Below are 21,725 nucleotides of genomic sequence, written 5' to 3'. Positions count from 1 at the left end.
GTTGCCGTGATTGTAAAAGTGCTCTCCATCTTTACGCTGCAGGCTACTCTGCAGCCACTCAACTCAGGCTTTTCATGGCGAGTGAAAAGCAGAGGGTCGCTGAATTGTTCGCCTGCTTCTTCACATCTCAGTGGATGGCAAACTTTTTGAAATGAGAAATGCTTCCAGGAAAGGGCCTGGAGGGATGCTAACAATCATAGAAACGCAGATGACCACAGAATCATCTCCTCCTCACACAAAGCTGGTTTGGAGAAACCTTAAAGGATCATTTCTGTCCGGGTTTAGTTCTTTTGTGCTCTGCTGCTGCAATGCATAAAGAAAACCCCTTTTATAGTTTAAAGTGAAAAGTAAAAAAACAAACAAAAAAAATCAACGGTTTTTAAAAATCACATAAAATCAATTTACCAGAAAAATAATGTAAATTTGGTCTCATATGTTGAAAAAACAATATTAAAAAACGAATAATATTCTTTTTATATTAATCTTAAAAGGAAAGGCAATTTCCACTTTACAGTTGCCTAAACGTTGCATTATATTGTATGTACTTATGCAAACATAGCTATTGTTTTGCTTATTTTCTTTCTTTTCTGCTTCTTTAAATCTGTATGAAGAAGCCTTATAAGTTAAATTCTGTGCTTCTCAGATTGAAGAGTTCCACACTGACAAGTTTTATCAAAATGCATGCACTTTATTTTATTTTTCAATAAGCCTTTTGTATTTTAATCTGGATCACAAACTTGGAGGCTTTAAAAACGGAAATGTAAAAGCCGTTTTCAGACTAAATTAACAGAAAGATAAGAGATAGAGATATAGAGGGTGAATGCAGTTTTGATTTCTTTTATCCACAGAATACTTTATGCCACAAAAACTGCAGTTAGGATTGTCTAAAAAGAAAAGAAAACAGGCCATAAAAAAAAAATATATATATATATATATAATTTTTTAAGAGCTTCCGTCCCCTCAGTGGTGTGTCTATACACCCAGTGGAAATGCATGGGATCTGAAGATGGCAACATGCAATCAAAACACCTACAAAACTTGCTAAAAATGGAGCATGACAAACCTCCTCTAATGTAAAAGTACAGATAAATATTTAAAACCACTTTACCAAAAAAAACAACCTTCCCCTTGAATTATTTTGCTTGTAGTTATTTTTGGAAAAATCTGCAGCAGTTGTTGACCGCAATGTCAGATATTTGGAATTTTAAACGCCCAATCCTTTTAATGAGTTCCTGGACACATTAGGATCCCACGTCTGAACCAGTTTCAGATTCAGGTTCTTGCTCAGGCCTTGATTTATGGGTCTGACCTCATGTTAAACAGGATCCCGCACCAGTGGAGGAAGTCTCTCATGAGCTGTAATGGGGAAAGTGAGCAGCACATTGATATACTATCTTCTGCTCCTTCAACAAGTTCCTGCAACAACACTATAGTTTGATTTAAAGATATGTTTTTTTTTTAAGGTTTGATGCACTTGTTGGTTGGGCTTACTGTGAACCAGGGTGTTTATGTAAGCTGTACTCCTAAGGAAGAAGCTGGACCTCACCTTTGGGGTCATCTCTGACCACCAGAAGTCCGTTTCTGCACACAACCTTTCCTGTGGCGGCGTCCACAAACACCAGAGATGGGATGCTGGTCACCTTGTACTTGTTCCACAGCTTCATCTGCATAGACAAACAGGAGAGAGGAGCTCAGGTTAAAGCGAGGAACAACCCTTCCTGGAACAGTCTGATATTTATTTAAATTGGTATTTATAATTATTTAGTTAAAATTGATCCTTTTTGTTTGCGTGTTTGTCAAACAGATAACTTAAACTTTTTTTTTTAAAAAGATCAGAGGCATTTTCAAAATGCCTGCCACCACTTTCACCAGCCCACCTCTGACGTCCATCAAAACTGGAATACTCTGAGCAGACCCTGTTCTATGATATATGAGAATAAAATTGCATGTACAGAATATTGACTTGGTATTTGGAAAGATATTTATGAATTCTTCTGGACTTTAAACATTTATAAGACTCTATATACAACAGTCGCTGGATCAGAAATAGATGTTCTGAAGCCTGATAGATGTGCATCAACTATTCATGGTACAGTTCTTACCATCAAATAGCAGATAAGAGTTTTTTGTTTTCATGCCTCTGAAATTGAAAACAGCTCTGTAAAAGAGCAGAAGTAGATATCATCCTTCCCTGCAGCTCCTGTAACTGCAGACTGAGAGCTGCTCTGCAAATCCTGAGTCAAGATTGGGAGTTTAAACAGAAGGAGAGAAGAAAAATAAAAGTGCTTTTGAAACTAAACTGAAAGCATATGTTTTTTCTCTCTCACTGGATTGACAGTTTATCCACAGAGGGTGTGGTTTATGTATTTGAATGTCAACAAATGACTCTCAGCTTTTAGATATATTGATTTTTACCCTTTGAATTAAGCATTTTAAAGCAGAAAGTTAATCTTTTTATTTGCTTAATCCTGGAGTTACTGTTGCAAACAGTAAATTGGAGAGCCGCAGAGGTCAGCTCCGGGAGCAGACGGTCTGGGTCGACCTGGAGCCTCTTGAAGATGGCGGTCATGAAGTCAGACCACAGTCTACCACACACACAGACCATGCCCCCCTCTGGAGAATTCCTCCCTGCTCACAAACCGATGGGATAAGGGGCTTCGTCTGTGACTGTCTGTGAAAGCCAACATCCCACTTTTGTGCGAGTCTGCTGCCTGCTGTCAGCCAGTAGGACCATGTCAGATACACACATTTCACCACAGCCACAGGACAAAGCAACAACTCTGTGGCTGCAACTGTCAAAAAAACACCTACTAAGACATTTTTAGTGCACAAATAAACAAAAAACTGTCCTTCAGGAGCAAGTATTCTCACTTCTGAATTCAGTAAAATGCTTTCCGATCTGTCAATGTTATGAGCTGCTGATGGTTGAAGATAAAACCCACAAGACAACTGATAATCACCAGCACGTTTTCATAGAGAATAAAAGTAGACAATATCAGGGGTTTCTGCTTCCTCAGTGCTGCTACCAGCTGCTCAGCCACTTGGCAGCAGATCAGAGAGGCTCTGAGCGCAAAATCTTTCCAGCTTTTAGATCCACAAATAAGATAAGAAGCAATGCCATGAGTTCAGAGTGGATGAATGACCCATTTATTACAAAAGATGCATGACCGGCACGAACAATAAAACAATACCCAGCTGGACTTGGACAATAAACACTTTGGAAGTAGACTGCACTGGCATTTGTGGTCTATTTAAAACATTTTGAACTTTACAAATCCCCCCAAAAAACAAAAAAATAAAGAATACTTTTGATAGAAATGACTTCTGAAAAGAGGTGCACTGATACTACTGCTAAAATATAAAATCTATTTGATTTCAATTAACTCCTATTTACTGTCCAATTGAATATATCAATGTTTTTCATTTAAACCAGTTCTATATTCTTAAATATAAAGTGAACATAGCTGGAACTTATATTCTTAAAATATTTTGTCAAGAAGATTTTGTCTGAATACATTCAAGGAATTATTGTTCTGTATTTTGTAGGGAATAGATTAATGGATTGTAAATACTGATTTATTGTTGATCGACTTCTAGAAGCCAGTCATCACATTTGTTTCCTAAAACAGAAACTGTTGTGAACTGTGTTCTAATTTTTGAAAAGTTTATTGTTTTAATTATTATATTTCACTTCTATCCTTTGACGCAGAGGTCTAGCAGCTCATTTTCTACAAAGCATAGTAGCTTTTGTCAGGACACGAGGTGCAAAAACGCTGCCTCCCTTCATCGTGTTTCTTCTAATGTTTTAAGAATATGTAAGGATAAAGGTAAGCGGCATGTCTAACTGCATCATCACACACTGGTTTAACTGTGCCAATAACCCTTGCAGAGAGGTCACAAACTGTAACGACTCCCCGGAGGTAGAAATCCATACCAGGAATCCATTTACCATCCAAGACATGCCAGGATTAGCCTCACACTACGCCCGCTGCTCATCATACTAATTGGATCATGCATTGCTGCTGATCCATATCCAGAAAAGGAGAGCACATCAGTCCGCTGTGGGGCCAGTGTGCGCGCAAGCAACAGGGTTGAATATCTGGGCTAATCAAGGGAAGTAGGGATTCTCTTCATAGGCTACAGGATGGGTTCATTGACTGTGTTCATTTATCATCCAAAGCTCTTTGAGTGTGAATGAGGCATTTCAGTGAAAGAGTCTTGCCTTCAGCGTCCATTTTTTCAGCAGCCGCTGCTTCATGCCTCTGTGCACTGCTGCATTTTATGGCCGCGCTATGCACAGTAAATGTAGGTTGGTTTAGGTGGAAAACCACAAACACTTTACAATTCAAACACATGATTCAGTCTTGGCTTAAACTTTTAGGAAATGCATGTTTTTAAGTCCTGCAAGAAATCCAGCCTATGTCACTGCATGCCTCTACAGACACCTCTATATCCCACGTTCCCAGTCCTCATATTGGGAGAGCTTTATCTCGTAGAACAGCTTTCATCGGGAAGGAGGTTTCTACCAGACGCTCTCTTTGCTGCTTTATTACAACAACACCTCTGCAAAAGAAAAGGAGCTCTCTACAACTCAGCACATGAGAGGAATCCAGCTGTGGTGCTGACAGGTCTTCTGTCCTCTATCTCTGCATACTGTATGGGGGACAAATGCTGATAATCTGTGTTCTTTTGAGATGGGGTGCAGAGATCTGTGGAATTTATTAAGCCATTTACTCATCCTGGGCTCAGATCAGATATTAAATGAAACTGAGACAGGAAATCCTGTTTTGCAATTTTGAATAATTGTGGTTGATATTTTTGATTAGAAAATGATCAATCAGAAGATAGCTTGTTTAAAAACAGATGAAATATATCAAGATAATTAGGCTTACACTTGCGTTCCTTAGTATTTCTTTATTCAGATTCTTGTGAATCCGGGGCAGAAAAAAAACAAATTCTGTTTGAAAAAAGGTCATATTTGTTGCAAAGATAATACATTGGGTTCCCTGCTCCACTCCATTCTGATGCATCCACTTGCAGACAACTAACACAATCATTTACCTCGTCCAAGCTGGCATCTGGCTCAAGACCATATGACTGGATAGCTCTAAAATTGCTCTCTATCTTAGTTGCATCGGTAATGCCCTTTTTGAATTGTGTGTGAAGAGCTTTAAGCAACAGGAAGGGGGGGGGTTGCTCCAGGTCAAAGGTCCTGTGCACTCTGAGGTAAATTCCTAATATACTACTGCCGCTCTGCAGATACTATGCCCTAGAAAATGACAGATTTTTTTTAAATTTTGGCAAAAAGAAATAAAAAACAGAAATAGCTCAAAAGATGGTTGGAGTTTGTGTTTAAAAGCAAAGCATGGAACAATATCTGCTGTTAGCTCATCTGATGGATGGACTCAACCAATCAGATTGCTTCAACCAAAGCTTTTACCTTGGACTGGGGCCTTTTCTCCAAAGTGCCTGCAGGCGCCATGATCCCTGTTAGTATTTGTGCTATAGAGCAGAGAAAAAGAGCCCTCCCCTTTTCAGTGGTTAAGTCACCATGTATGAAACATGGACAACTTCATCTGCAAATGGACTCAAACCAACATGTCAGTGCAAAGGCAGCATCAACACCTCATTCATCATGTGCTGTCAGACACATTTTTTTGGGCTAAAACTGGAACATTCTGTTTTTTCCTCTTCAGTCTTCAGGTAGCAAGTTTGGGAAGCGACCTCCTCCAGACTGCTGCGCTACAAAAACCTTTCGACTGGGCCCCTGCGGCCCGTTTTGACTCACATTCCATGCCAGCCCCTGCTCATTCTGCTCCCGAGGCTCTCAGCAACTGCTTGTATCCACTTCAAAACGAAGTTGCTGTTCTTAAAGGCCACAAAGAAAGCCCTCCTCTTGGCCATGCCTCAGCCCAAACTACAGCGGCTTGTGGTCAGAAGCACATGGATGGCTGCTCGGTCAACAGATTCACTGCATGGCTCCTTTGATGCCCTGCATCTCTGTTAAAACTAAAATGTCTCTAAGATGACCATCATTTTCTACATCTTATTTTTGCACTTTGTACAAGGACTAGCTTACCCTTCAGAGATGAACTTTTAAACAGTACTTTGAACCAATGTTTGTTTGGAAGTTTCCTACTTATCTCCCCCCGTACCCCCTTCCTGGACCTGCTGGAAAAGGAGAGGTCACCCACTCCAGCTTTCTATTCCCCATGCTCTTTACGGAGATGCACCAGAGAGCCTTCTGTGATGAGAAGCTGTGCTTCCTCTGAAAATTGCAGAGCTGTGATCCTAATGCGAGCCTCACACCATCCCTCTTCAGCGTAAAACCCTGCTGCTCTTCCGTGGCTAATAACTCCACAGCATTCAGCGAGCGAATCATGCCGCCTCCGTATCTCGTACAAAGCAGAAAGGGAGACACGAGCTAAATTGCCTTTCCCTATTAAAAAAAAAGGGCCCACCTTGTTGCCAAGGCAACCAGCCACTCCTTTCCCCCCTCCTGCATGAAGTCAGGACATGTCACCAAGTAGCCGACACTTAGAGAGCCATTAGTTAATTCAGAGAGAAATAAATGGTTTTGTGAGGAAAACAGGTGCCAGAATGTCAGAGGGCTACAAGGGAAAGAACCTTTACGAAATGAAAGAAAGGATGAATGAAGTGAAAGGAAAGAGCAGGAGGGATTTTGCCCCGCCATTCTATCACTTTTCTAAAGAAGGACAAAAGTGAAACTTTGAATACAGGCTCCAACTCTAAAATTCAAACGCAGGCGCTGTTTTTATGTTGTGAAGGTGGCGATGTTAAATAGCAAGAGCGGGGGTTTTGTGAGGGAGTTAAAAGCCAAAGCTCAGTAGGTATCTGCAGCATTGTCTCTTCCCAGGAGTGGGCCGTCCCAGAGGCCGACTTTCACAGAGGTCAAGGGTCACCATGGCAGGGAGGCGCATTCTTTGCTCCCAGTGCTGTTTTCATCAGCCGCTTCTGTCCCTCCACTCGCCATTTACCGTCTTTTATTTTGAATGGAGCATCTGTTTGTTTTGAACAGAGCTAACCTACGGGGGCCCTGAAGGAGAAAAAAAATGTGGATGGAATAATAATAATAGTAGACTGCGTAAAACCCTGTACAAATAAATTGAAATAGAAGGAAGTTTTAGACATTTCTATGAATATCATATTATTAAAAGTATAGATTCTTTAAAATCTGGTCTTTGTATAAAATTGTTTTTTTTTTCTTATAGTAAATAGTAGTAGTAGTATAGTATAGTAAAAATAAAGTACTGTTTTATGGTTTAGGAAAAAACCAGGGGTGCTTATGGTGCCATATTCCATAAAATTACAGCAAACCAGGGTTTTACTGGTTTTTACACAAATCTGCTTTCTGTTTGGACTTAATCCACTTTAACCACATTAATTTTGGAGTATAAAATTAGGTGTTTCCTGAGCACAGACTAAGACAACATGGAAACAAATTTAAAAGTGTAAAATGCTTTCCACCTTTAATAAAACTCATTTTAAAGTTTTTCTTTAAAAAAAACAACAACAACAACTTGTCACCTTAAAACATCCATTCGAATCCAAGGTTGTAAAGTCAATCCCTGCTGCTTAACCATTAAACTCTTCTCTAACTGCGTAATGATTTACCCCTCTGCCAGAAGATGGGGGCCTGTTATGTGAACGGTGTCAAGACTTCTCAGGTAATTTCAACTTTGACATCAGCCTGTATTCCATCAAGCTGTAACCTGCAGACTCTGACAGACTGAGATGATAAAAAGCAGGCTTGGGTTTGGACCAGCTCTCTGAATTACCTTACTGTGACACACACACACGCACACACACACACACACACACACACACACACACACACACACACACACACACACACACCCCAACACTCACCCGTGCCCCACCTCTCAGATTGGCTTTACAGTCTGGTGCTGATTGGCCAACACATGACTTGGAAAGCCCAGTGCATTTTTCACTCATTTATGCCCTGGTAGCTAAAACAACACGCACATTCTTTCTGCGTTAATAGATGACGAATTACTGTGTCTCAACGATAAACCGCGTAACCCCAGTCAGTGTGCAGCGGCGTTTGCATTTTACAACCAAACGTGAAACTAAATCCGCCTGTAGCTAGATTCTTTATGTACTCCTGTGAATGGCTTTTGCGTCTCTGGACTCAGCAGACAGGCACCCAGCAGCTGTGCATTAATTCCACCCATTAACGCTTTTCTGGTACCCCGACTTCCTGGAGTGCTTGCTGAAGCAGCGGGGTCCCCGAGAAAGGCTGTGTGTGTGTGTGTGTGTGTGGGGGGGGGGGTCAGACAGCTCCCCTGTTGTGACCTCTGTTTGCCCCCTGCATTTAACTCCCACCACTCCTCTTCCTCGTGGAGCTCCACCCTCAATGCCATAACAACATCCCATTAATATTAATGGGAATTTGACAGGAAAATGTGAGCCATTGTCCGTGTTTATGAACAAAAAGGCTGAATCTTTTAGATTCTGACCTATGAATCACCAAGTGTGTTTCACTTACAGATAAATGCATTGTTTTTTGGAATATGTGATTGAAATTTCTTTATTTGGGTTTATGTCTAAGAACTTTGATGTCTTTTCTACTTTCATCACCTTTTAATCTTTATACATTTTAACAAAAAAATGAAGAAGACATAAGACGTCTGTAATTTATTACAGACATACAGTAAGTTACCTCCTTTGATGTCAAACACAGCTTTGCTAGCACTTTTCCTAGAGTGAAAGAAGACAAACTTTTTTTACTCACAATTTTAGATGTATATCTATGCACGACACATTTAAGTGGAAGGGTTTTACCCTTTTTAAGTGATATTTTTGAATTTTTCTGATTTTATTTCCAAATAAAAAGAATGTTTCCTGTAGTTTTGCTTCATAAAGCAAGATTTAAATGCATCATTTAATTTCACTTGTGCCAAATGTATTAAAACATCCATCCCATTTCCCTTTTTATCTTTAAAGGAATTTCCTATTTCACAGTGTTCACGCATGCGTTTGCACGTTTTCTTTAACATTACTTGCAAACTTGCAAATTAATGTCTGTTTTAACAGTTTTAACTTACATCTTTATATAAGATGGAATGTTGGGATCTTAAACTTTTGAAATATTTAGAACAGTGGTGATCCTTAATGCGAGACACGCCATCTCCTAGATAATATCTAGACTCATTAATTTTACAGAGTGAACTTGAAATGAAGCCTTCTGGCATGAACATATTCAGTAATGTAGAACATGCATGCCAAGTACCGAAGTGTTGAGAATTGTGCACTTAGCAGGCGGCTGGGAGACCATTTTTCATCCAGTCACACCATTGAGCAGCATCAGAAAGCCTCATAAATCACAGTGACGCCTGGGTCTGCTCAACCTCGTAAACCACCGACTTTTGACAGTAAGCACAGAAAATGTCTGTAGACAGACACAAACATGACAACATACAACTTCATATTTCACAAGACCACAAATCTCTCATCGGCTGGTGACGCCTTAAAGAAAAAAGGGAAGGGTTAAATAGTACAGAGTTCTATAGCATCAACGCTCTTGCTCCTTCTCGTTAGCAGATCTCCACTCAGATCTGCAGTTTAAGGCTCCACACCGACTCTTTATAGTCACTCATTAAACCCATTTCCTCCTCCAGTCAAATCCTCTGTAAAAACATCTGTTTGGCTGCAGCTGCAGACCGGCCCCATGCATTTTATAGCCGAGCTCTACATCTGGAGCCTCATCGTATCCTTCACAGCTGCCCCTCCCACTGCCCGTCCTCTCCTCTCCACTCGGCGCCTTTATTCTCGGATTATTCTGTTCCCAAATCACTTGCCTGAAATTTTTTTGCATTGCAGCAGCCACACAGGTTCTGACAGAGCCACCTCTCCATCAGTGTCAGACCCTGACGCGTCCCGAGAGTCCAGATTTCACTAGATTCAAATGAAATGGTGCACAAAGTGGCTAAATCGAATTTCCAAGGCTATAAGGTTTCAGTGTGAGAAAACAGGCGCACAGAGTCAATGTGGAAAACATTGTAACCTGATCCTAGCATCACCTATGATTAATAACACAAAGGACGAGACCCTTAAATGTTAAAATAGTTATATTCGTACATTTATTACTCAAAGTCCGACTCCAATCCTCTTTTGATCTATTTTAAAAGCGTTCCCAGTAGTCTTTAAATTATGATTATGCCGTTTTTAGGCAAAATAAAAAAACCTGTGTCATTTTCTTGGTTATAGTTTCTGCTGATTGGCAGGAGTTCATTAGAAAGTCACTTCCAAGTTGTGAGTGCGACTGCTTGAGTAAGCCTGCCCTCATTACCCATTGTCTGTTGTCATGCTCTCCAGATTTGAGCCAGATTCTAGCTCAGACCATATATTTTTTTATTATATACGAGGCAACATGTTAAAAACACCAAAAACACAATTTCCATTGGAGTGGGTCTTTAAATGTCCTAATTTGAACTAGTGGTGTATTCCGTTATATTATATTTAAAAAAAAAAGGAAAAAAGAAAGATAAATGTCCCAAATTTTATAGTGTCAGTATTGAAATAATTAATATTTTAATAAATAAAGCATAAAAAGCTAGTTGCTAGAGCCTTCCTAAAGGACTCTGATGCCACAGATCTGGCAGGCTTTAAACATGGCAAAATGCTACAGACATCAGGGGCTCCAACATTAGAGACCAGGTCACCTTTGTGTTTCAGGCAGAATCCTTGGAGCTGTGATGCTCTGCCAAAAGGACCTCAGGCTATGCCCCCTTTCATGAACTGTTGTAAAAAAAACAACAACCCAGGTCTGATGTGCTGAGCGGAGCCACACTCCCACTGAGCCTTAAAGTAAACATCCATCAATTTTCTGGATCGTTATGGTCAGAAACTGTGGTAACAACACAACGAGCAAGTCTTTTTTTTCCTCTTACAACTTCCGCCGGCACTCCTGGGGAATCCATGAGACTGAACATATAGTGCAGGACAGGATCATGCTTTTCGCTGCTACTTCACACACGCCCCAAGACTATAAAACATCAACAGGGCGGATAAATGGACTAGAAATATCAATGTTTTTTATTTAAAAAAAAAGCAAGGAAAAAAAGCTCAGAGGAGCTGCTTTAAAGGATTAAATCTGATCTAATGAGCATGGCATTGGTAGTAAATTTTGCATTTGCAAATACATATTTGTTAAATATTTTACCTATAAATGAAAAAATATTGCTGGCATACTGACATTTCAGTAGTAGTAGTCTCTCTCTCTATACATATACATCTTTTTCTTTTAAAACAACTATCTTGCAGTAAAAAGGAAAAAAAAAAGGTTTGCAAATCACTAAGCTGGGCTGATTAGTTCAGTAAATAATTAATCCCAACATTACAGCCCCGATTTTGAGCAAACAGCATAAAAACTGTCCCTTGCAATGTTTAATTCTATGTGAAAGCAAAGGTTTTTCATATTTAGCGTTTCAGATCAACTTGTTTTTCTGTAAGACCCATAATGGTTTTCCTGTCAAGTGCTGTTAACCTGCTAAGCCAAGTCGGAAACCAGGAGTTTCTCTCCCAGAACATGCAACAGTGGGAGTCGGGAAACAGCTGAGGGGATCAAAGCAGGGTAAAACAGACGTCAGGACACGGCAGGCCTACAGGACATTAGAGTCAATTTTCAGGGTCACGTCACCCTGATGGAAGGCGGACTGACGGGGCCCCTTCCCAGGTTCAAAGTTCAAGACTGTAATAGCTCGACTGGAACAACCGCTCTCCCTGCAGCCTCCAGCAGCCCCTCATCCACAGAGAAAAACACGACATAGAAGTCAAATTTCCACACAGGAAGACACTTTCAACATACATTTTCTTTAGGCTAATTGCCACACTTGTTCTGTTCATGTCGTTTTACATGAAAACCCTTCCTTGACTGAACTTTGTCTTTAACACTTCTGTAAGCTGTCAGAAACAAGAAAAAGTACTTCATTGCTTTTGGTTCTTTCAGCATTTTGAAGTTAGGATTTTCATTTCAGGAGGTAAAAGAAGCAGCAGAGTCCCCTTACAACTCAATTTATCAAAAAAAAAAAAAAAATGAGCCAGGTGACATGAAAAAGAGTCTACCAGTACTCTGTTTGAAATTCTGCTGCAGATGCCTGACAGCAGATCTGAAGCCCTTCAGCAGTTACAAGTGGAGAACTCGGTGCCTCTCAAGATTTTGCACCCAATGAGATTCTTGTGGTATTATAGCAATTTGAGAGCTTTGAGGAAAAAGTATGTGACCCTAAGGCACAGATCACTCCATCATAGCTCCATTTAAATGAACTAACGCTAAAAACAATCTGATGCAAAAACAATAAAGTTCAGGCAGTGATTTGCTGAAAGTTCATGAAATCCATTAATTGGTTAATGACTGCAGGCAGCAAAAAACAAAAAATGATTAAAAATAATAAAATGGGGTTTTTATAAAATTAAGCAGACACATGAGCTTACCAAATCCAGAGTTATTTTCCTTTCTAGTTACTATAAGTGTCATCAGTGGTAAAAATTGTTTAATTAAAAAAAAAAAAAAAAAAAAAAAGGGTCATTTTTTTCAGAGTATAAGTCGCAGTTTTTAGCACAGATGGCCAGGGGTGCGACTTAACACCGCCGTACACACTGGGACGAATATCGGCGCGCGTTATTCGCCAGCATTTTCAACAGGTTTTTCGTGTTCACACCCAGGCGATTTTCGCTGACGATGAGCCGAGTGAACATGCAAATTTATTCCCTGACATTAGATGGCGCTTAATGTAAAACAGAAATACCCCTGTACACAAGGTGGCGCTGCGCAACTTTACGCTTCTTAAACTCGCTTTTCACTCAGAAGAAGCGAGGAAGTATTTACGCGCTTGTCCGAATCATACAAAAAAAACATGAATATTTCAAACAACAATAGCTCCAGCTCCAGTTCCAGAGATGAAGAAATTATTGTTCTGTTGAATGATGAAATACGGCGGAAAAGACGCCGATTTGGGTACATCCCATAGTTACGAGAAGAGAAGAACATGGGGAGTTTTATCGACTGGTACAAGAGCTGAAAATGTATCATGAGCGTTTTTCGGGGATATTTTAGAATGTCCGTCAGTGAGTTCAACTTCTTTGTCTTATTTCTTCGCGGCAGTGTACGGCAGTGCTACTTGGCGTATATCTTCTTCGGCGTTACGTATGTGTGCTCAGCAAGATAGTTTTGTGTTTGAGCGCCCCCAAGTTGTGTTTTACTGTAACTTCAGAAGCTCCAGACACGTGTGCAAAAGCGCCATTCTCATTGGTTGTATAGTTTTTGACGCGGTGCGTCAAACCAAAAAAACGAACCAGGGGCGTTTTTTAAAAAATGACGCTTTTACGCGTGGCGTTTTTCGCGACGGTGTGCACACTCACATTGGTGCCCTTTGTTTAGTCATGAGGCGTTAAACGTCGGTGAATATCGAGCGCGAAATTCGTCCCGGTGTGTACGGGCCTTTATGCTTAGGAGCGACTTATATGTGATATTAAAAAAAGAAATATTGGTTCATAGATTTGACTGCTTGCTTTTTAGCAGTTGTTTCACACTAAATACTGCTAGGGGCCACTGTAAGTGTCTATCCTTATTTGCTACTGACAGTAAACACAGAAAGAGAGTTCTGGTTAATCCCCTGTCCGTCCTGGGGGAGGATCCCTCCTTCATGTGGGCACCCCTGAAGTTTCTTCGTTTTTTTCCGGAATCCGTTTTTTTAAGGAGTTTTTCCTTTTCGCGAAATGGGGTCTAAGGGTAGGGATGCCAGTATAGCTTAGTCAGTTTGTTAGTTCATTTTAGTATTTTCCTATTGAACTCTTTGTATTCATGATCCTTTTGAGTTCATGTTTCACTTCGAATCCCATCGAGACGACTTTTATTTTGATTTTGGGCTATACAAATAAAATTGAATTGAATTGAATAGAAGAAGCACCGCCCAAAACAAACACGGAGGAGAATCTGATCATTCTCCTGCATGGAGACATTCTTATTTATGTTTTTATTTTTTTCTTCCTCAGACTAATGTGGGACAGCAGGTCATCAAACTGGTTTGCAGAGAGATGGAAGTACCGCTGATGGAGCCATCATTCAGATGCTGCATTTGCAATACAGAAGGTAATAATCGCCATAAGAATAAAAAAAAGGCCGATCTTAAGAGCCCAGACATGGAGACAATGTTTTTGTAGAGTTCCTGAAATAAATCTGATCTCTCAATGACATCTGTGTCTACCGTGCGTTGTTAAGAAGATATCCAGTCAGTCCCTTTACGCAGCAATGATGCTAAACACTGGACAGCAGCTTCTCCACCCGCAATGGAAGCGTCTACTTTTTAACCACTTTTTTCGACAAGCATTGAACTTCAAATTTGAGGCAACGGATGCAAATTTGATACGTGAATCGTATTTGGTGTGAACACACCATTACACTGTGCTTGTAAAGAAGAAGCATTGCACTTTTCTCCCAAAAGGTTGACTTATAGGCTATAGGATTTTTTTCTTCTTTATTGTGCATTTCTTGGCCACTGCGACGTATACTCTGGAGTGAATTATAGTCAGAAAAATGTGATAGTTAATTAATAAAATTCTAAATGAACTCCACAGGTTGGTCTAGTGAAACTAGACCAGAATCCGGGTTGGATCAGTCTTAAGTAAAATAGTGTTCCCCTGCTTATTCCTATTTTTATATTCGGGGTTTCACATATTCACATATTTTTTTCACGTGACTCTTGTATGAGACTTTGCTGCAGGAATTTCTGAGGAGGTAAGTGGATTTGAAGAGCATGCAGGTAGTGGGCTTCCTTGCTGGCTGTTAAAAAAAAAATTTAACAGCGAGCAACAGTTGGTTCCATAGGTTGTCGAATCGCTACCAACCAAAATTTGTGTCCCTGCATGGAGAAATGGCTTCAGCTGACTCAGAAGCGGCTGGAAAATATCCTGATAGGCTGAAGAAGATGATCACAGCGATGAATTATCATCCGGATGGGAAAATAGTGGATGAAACTGGCCTGGAAGAAGATGCCCCATCTCAATTTACTGACGAAGGAGGAAGCATGAGCTCCTGGGTTTAAGAGGCAGAGTGACAATCCTAATGTGCTTTGTAAAGTATGCTACGGTACGATCAACTGCTCTGAATAAAAATAAAAAAACTCTTTGTGTTGAGCAATGGTCCAATGTTCTATAAGAAATGTTTTACAAAGCATTAGAATTGTTTCAGAAGGGTTTTTGACGAGTAAAGATCGGTGACAGACATTTCTTCAGCACCGGGGGTGGGTTCTCTGTATTAGCGGATTCTGCGTGGGTGTCTGGTCCCTAACCCCCGTAAATACTGGAGGAATGCTGTAACTACATTGAAAACAAATGCTGGGGCGGAATTAGTACAATCTCTCCCTGTGGCACGTAGAGATAATATAAAGAACTGTGCTGAAGACTAAAACAGACGTACTGAATCTTTGTCTCCGTGTCTGTTTATGATCGACTAAACACCACAAAACCAGGCTGTCCTGTGTAAGATAATGCAAGTGCAGAGACAGCATTAGTAATTTTGTTGATACACATGCTACCAGTGCCAATTGTGTGTTATGCGTTATGTATTCAAGCTGCTTATTCGAATCAAAAAATGTTTATTTTACGGTCTTTTAAATTTATAAATTGCAAAAGCCCCGTGAAGCCGTCTTTTACATGATTTTGAATCAATTACAACAATTTTAGAAGCAGAAGGCTCTTCTTTAAGTGTTCCAACAATCAAAGTTAATAAAACACACAGGCGCCTTTTTTTCCCTCCAAGTTCTTTTGGGTTTTTTATTTCCCTCATAGGAACAGAAAAATATACTGTGATTTTTAAGCAGTTAAAAATCTGTTGAATCTTTTGGCACAAAGATCAAAACAAATAAAAAAATCCTGTGTGGCTTGATGAAAAAGAATTCTGTTACAATGGTCTACTTGATGACAGAGTTAAATCTTTAACACTTCTAAACTACAGCAGGAAAATAAACAATACTTCAAAACTGACTACATTTTTCAAAAAGAATAGACAACATTTCTACAACTGGCAAGTTTTGGATTTTTGCAAAGCTTCTTCTGGGAAATGTGATGACTGTTTTCCACAAACACAGAGAAGCAGCTCTCTTCAAATCCGGGCTAAAGGAATGAGAGCAGAACCTTTCAAAATAAAGTAATACATCAAATTACACCAAGTGGTTCCTTGCCAGGGCAGATGGTCCTCCCTTTAGTAGGAGCCACAGTACACCACAAGCAGATAAATGAAACAGCTCAACACAAACAATTTAACGGAAATAATATATATATCCACACATACAGTATAACAACATAATCTCCATTAAACAGAAATTAGGCGACAACCACTTTTAATCTTGCAGCCAGAATCCAGCTGCAAAGGCACACAGAGAACAAACATGGGAAGGCGAGGCTCTCCTCAAGACTGGTGCTGTCAGGAATGTAATGCTGGGTTTATAAATAACAGTCGGAAACCAGCAAACACAAAAGGTGCTGCTGTTATAAGGAGCGCTGCTCTTGGAGAACCTCCCTCTCTCCGCCCTCTTTGTTACTTCAAGCCTCACACTGGAGCAGTCAGCGGCAGTACCTGACCTGAAGCAGCCTGTCTGCAGCTGCAGCAGCAGCAGGCTGCAGGTCTTAATGCAGACAAGAATGGTCAAAGAAACCTTTATGACCACACAAAGCGCTTGTGTCTCAGGAGATGGTGTAAGGTTAAAGGGAACGAAAGGGGCAAAGATTTACATCATGGTTGAAATGCTGATTATTTTCTTTATATCCGATTTCTTTATTGAGCAGAGGGATTTTTTGTGTGGGTTCATGCAGAATTAAAAGGATTATGTTGATATTCTAAAGAATAAGGAGTAATTTGACTAGTCTAAATTCAGATCAACACTCAGTCCTTCATTACAACAACCTTTCAAAACATCCAGCTCTACAGCTGCGTACCAAACATTAAGATTTGAAGAGTCCAGATTCTAGTTTAGGTAAGGAACATAGGATGGAACTCAGGGTTTTCTTTCTGTGAAAGCAAAAAAAATTAAAAAAGAAAAACTAAATCTGGATGAGCTAGAATAACTTTTCATGGAAGAGAGGACTACAATCCCTGAAAATTATTCCAGGGAAGCAGTAATAGACAAGGCAGTTTTTGATCATTGATCGTGGAATCTGGGAAAGGAGAGAAACAATCTGAGTGAAGAGCAAGAGTTATTATATCCTGTTAGCAGGAGGTAGACGATGGCACAGGTGTTGAGGCAGGTTACGAAGAACTGCCTTATAGGTGAAAATTAGCCAGTGTCTCTGTCGCCTGACTTTGAGTTAAGACCAAGAAAGCAGAGAATACAATCTGCAGTGATGGTTCCTGTAAGCAGAGTTTATGATAAAATGCAGGGCACTGTGATAAACTTTGTCCAGAATACAGAGAGTTGAAAAGGCATCATTCATATAAAAAATTGGGATGAAGGTGCACCGAACAACTCTTTTCCTCACAACCAGGCATAGACAAGATTTATTTCTGTAATAGAAACCCAGGAGTTGCCTTTAATATTTTTAGCAAGTGGTCAATGTGAGAGGTAAAAGACAGCTCGTCATCAAACCACACACCCAGATATTTATAGGTGGATACTTTTTCAAATTCCACCCCTTCCAATGTAGGTATATCAGCCTTCATGTCAACGACACCTGGAGAATCTTGTTATTTTTATTTTTTCCCCCCACTTAGGGTCAACTGTAACGGACAAAGAGGACGAAGCATCATAATAACTCTCATAACATTATTGTGCAAACAGGTATAAGATTCCATCTACGTGGTGCTGAACAGCTAATTGATGAGTATGCATCAAACATAAACGTCCATCTGTGTTTCAGATCTCAATTCTATCAGGTGAGACAGGTAGGTTTATAAATCTACCAGGAATCTACATTGATAGCATTTAGTTATTCTCACTGGAAGCTCCACACAGATGCAGACCATCTGATTGAGCTGACAGGCTGCCTAGGAGTAAGGCACTAAACGGGATTAAACCAGTTTTGGAAATAATGAGACCGTGTGGCTATAGGGAGGTTGGCGCGTTGCATAACGGTATGAAAAGTGGCAGGTAGTCCATCGGAAAAGAACCGAGTGTATCTGTGCAAAGCTTGCCGATGGGACGTTATTTACAACATTGTTACTACATTATAGCTTTCATCGCTCCTCATTGCGGAGGATCCTGCTGCTGGAGACAGCTGCACAGAGAACCCAACAGACCAAAAACAGGTTGCCTTTTTTAATTTGCTCGGTGATTTCCTCACCTTTCCAGCCCTCTGTCACTCTTTTCTTTCCTCCTCCCTCCCAACAGAAAGACTGTAATGGTATGCATCAAGCAAGCTGAAAAGGCAGGGAGTGAGGGGAGGGAGGGTGAAAAGGTGACAGGCTGCATAATGACCACTCGCACCATATTCAAATGTGTTTCCCCGATGCACAGTGGAAATGGGAAATGAGGAGGGCTGGACATGTTCTTGTGCATGTCCTGTTCTTCGCATGGTGGAAAATTGGATTGTGATGCCAATTCAGCTCTTGAGTGCAATTCATCAGCAGGACTTTTTTTTTCCACACCACTGAAAAGAAAAAGTCTGGTTTCTCTGGCCAAAGCCGATTTGCTTTCCTCTGTGGATGCTGATGCAAAAATGCAACCAACACTGAGAAAAAATGTTTAAGCTCAAGAAACTCAGCAACTTAATGCCAACAAACAGTCACACTGTTTGTTGGCATTAAATTTCCAGTTATGAGCCGCTTTATAACAAAAGCTGGTCCCTAAGCTAACTATACAGGTGTTACATGTGAAGGTTGATGCGTCTTTGTATGAATGTATAACTGATGATTGTATTTTTTTTGTGTATTATTCCTATTTCATTGCTTGAAATAAACCTTTTCAAATCAAAAAATCTAAATCAAATCAAAGGTTCTAAGGACTTTTCTGTATATTTTAGTTCTAAATTTATCCATCATGGCATGTAGGGACCAAAAAAAGAACAACTTGGATGCTTGATGATATTGTGCTGAAACATCCAAAAGAAAAAAAACTTAGTCTGCTATATTAGCATCACCATAGTGTGAATTTTGTCTAATTGTAGCAGTGATAATAGTTTCTTAATCAACAGTTGAGTTTTTGCTAATTAACCTCTTTCCACCTGATGCAAATATGCATCAAACCACTTATACTCTAAAATTACCTTAAATTATAATCTACTTAAAAGCAAAAACATGTTTTTTTTCATAGCTGGAAATAAATTCAGGTGTGAAGGGGTTAACAGATCTTCAGGTTCCAAATTTCTTTCTGGTTTTGCTGATTTTTTTCAACTTTAAAAATCAGAAAAAAATGTCAATGGGTCACGCAACATTTTCAGCAAATTTAGATCAACAAAACCCTTTCACACTGGAAACAAAGTTGTTCTAACTACTCTAGCGTCTTTGTGTGGAGTCCGTGGCCCACATTTGAACACATCCTTTCAAAGGAAGGCGTGCATTAAACGTCGGCATTTAGTGTCATGCGGGGTGTTGTTACATTGCAGGCAGCAATGCAGCTGGCTGGTGTGGAGCGGATCTAATTAAATGCTGTTCCACATTAACAGGATTGAGAGAACCTACAGATTTTCAGTGTGCTCCTGCCAGCCTCTGACTGGCATTTGTTGTAATGCATACAAGCAGGAAGTGGATGAAGGTCTTTCTAGAATACACATGCATCCTGCCAGACACAAACCAAGCCGACATCCGTACGATCAGATGACCTATGCGCTTTGTGACTGGGATTGCTGGAACATGCGCGTAATGTCGCTGTCTTACAAAAGACAAGTGAAGACTTTGTCACAGCTGATTCTTGAGACTTGGAGCTTTTATGTAGCTCGGAGCAATATCTGGAGGTGTAGCCTCAGCCGTCACTCTTCGAGACTAATTGCAGGTGTAGCTCTACCACGCTCATCTGGATTAAACTGCAAGTGTGTAATGTCTATGCCTCCAGTCACTGGTCTTTGCAGCTTTGGATTACAACCAGCATGTGAAGCCAAATACACACCAAGGCAACTGTGGTCTGTCAAACACAGCATGTTCAGTGTCCTCTCTATGACTGGACTAATGAAAAGTTGCATGCTTTTCTGAAGTTTTTATAGTGAGTTTGAAGACTGTGGTGAAAAATATCCAAGTCACCCACAAATTAGTAATCACACATTGCCTATGACTTCACCTCTGTTGCTTGGAGCCTACTTTGTGCATCATTATTTGCCACGACTTCATGTCTTCTGCATTTAACCAAACAGGCTAAATGGAAAAAGCATCAAGTGTGACGATATCTGAGCTTTGAGACTTATAAAACAGGCTTCTGTTTTATAAATATGCAGGAGTCTGCAGCTAAAAATGGCTTCCTTTGCTCTCCGTTTATGGTCTCACATGTGTTGAGACAATGCAGAAACTGGTGAATATCTCTGCATTGACTGTTTTACCAGGCGGTCTGCAGTGACCGTGACACAAACACATTTGCTCAAATAATATTTATAATACCCGACACTTAATCAAACCGCAAGCAGACCACACAGCCTGCTCTTTGCTGCTGCATGTCACTTCGGTTCACTCAGGGCTTTATAAAGCTTGAACACTTCCTGTCACATTGTTTACCCCCCATCACAACAGCCATCTTTAAAACAGCAAGGAATCAATCTGATCCAGATGTGTCAAAGACCCACTCCAATGAAAACTGTGTTTTTGGGGTTTTTAACATGTTCTTTTGGCCCTTTTCTCATGATGGAGGACATGGGTTGTAAGAGGCTGTAAGCTAGAGAGAGTGTTTTCCAGCACATAGTTTCTGCAGACTGGCAGTAGTTGGAAAATTTGCCTCCAAGTTGCGGTTGGGAGCTTTGGTGTGGTGTGGAGTAAGTCCACCCCCATTTCCCAACATCTTTTTACACTATATATAAAATCTGTGGAACCATTTTGCAACATGAGCTTTTCCCCAGAGGAATACAAGGTCCGCTTGTGAAGCCTTCTAAATCAAACTGGGTGGTCTGCCAATGTGTGGTGCAAGTGGAGCTTTTGTATGGGACACTTTATTTTCCCCTCCGACCCAAAGGGGAAAAGACAGTTGACAATTGACAATGGCACCATTTTTTTTTTTTTTTTTCATTTTTAATGAGCCCGCAAACTTGCCTGATCATTTCAACAAGGAAGTTCAGTCAGTCAGCAGTTTCTGAATGTAATACAACAAAAACCAAAAACCAGCTCTTGGGCCTGCCTGGAGTCATTCTGGAATACAAAGACAAAAAAAAAAAGGGTCATGGTGCAACTCTGCTTTTCTCATTCATTTGCTTCCAGAGTTTATTCCATAATGGTCCACAGAGAAAACCAATAACCACTAATTGCTTCTGGAAACATAAGCACTTGACATGTAATGACACCAGTTAAATCTTTTCTCTATAGCTCCTGCCTACCCTGCGATGAACTCAGAACTTCCCATTCAATCCTTTAGAACAATTAAAAAGTAAATTAATTCATCAGGCCATTATGTTAATCAAAATTCTTAGACTTAATCTCTTGTTCTCACTTCCTAGATTCTTGTTGAGTTTGGCTGAGTAGACCTACGTCACTTTATGATTCATCAAACAGAATTCTGACCACCGTCCGCTGCATGGAGTCACACGGATTTGTCGGCCATGAGAACATCCATCCTCTA

The 21,725-nt window shown here is 40.2% G+C and overlaps 1 protein-coding gene across 1 annotated transcript in view; it reads right to left on the bottom strand.

Moving 5' to 3' along the window:
- The window catches only part of nxn (nucleoredoxin), a 53,214-nt gene that overhangs the window by 11,654 nt on the left and 19,835 nt on the right, over window positions 1-21,725 (bottom strand). Inside the window, exon 2 of the mRNA XM_004075327.5 lies at window positions 1,547-1,664. Coding sequence (XP_004075375.1) covers window positions 1,547-1,664 — 118 coding nt within the window. The remainder of the gene's footprint in view (window positions 1-1,546; window positions 1,665-21,725) is intronic.

This window comes from Oryzias latipes, chromosome 13, assembly GCF_053564925.1.
Source record: "Oryzias latipes strain Hd-rR chromosome 13, Olatipes_Hd-rR_3.1".
NCBI lineage: Eukaryota > Metazoa > Chordata > Actinopteri > Beloniformes > Adrianichthyidae > Oryzias > Oryzias latipes.
The sequence above is the reverse complement of the archived record's forward strand: the minus strand, read 5'-3'. Positions and strand labels throughout refer to the sequence as shown.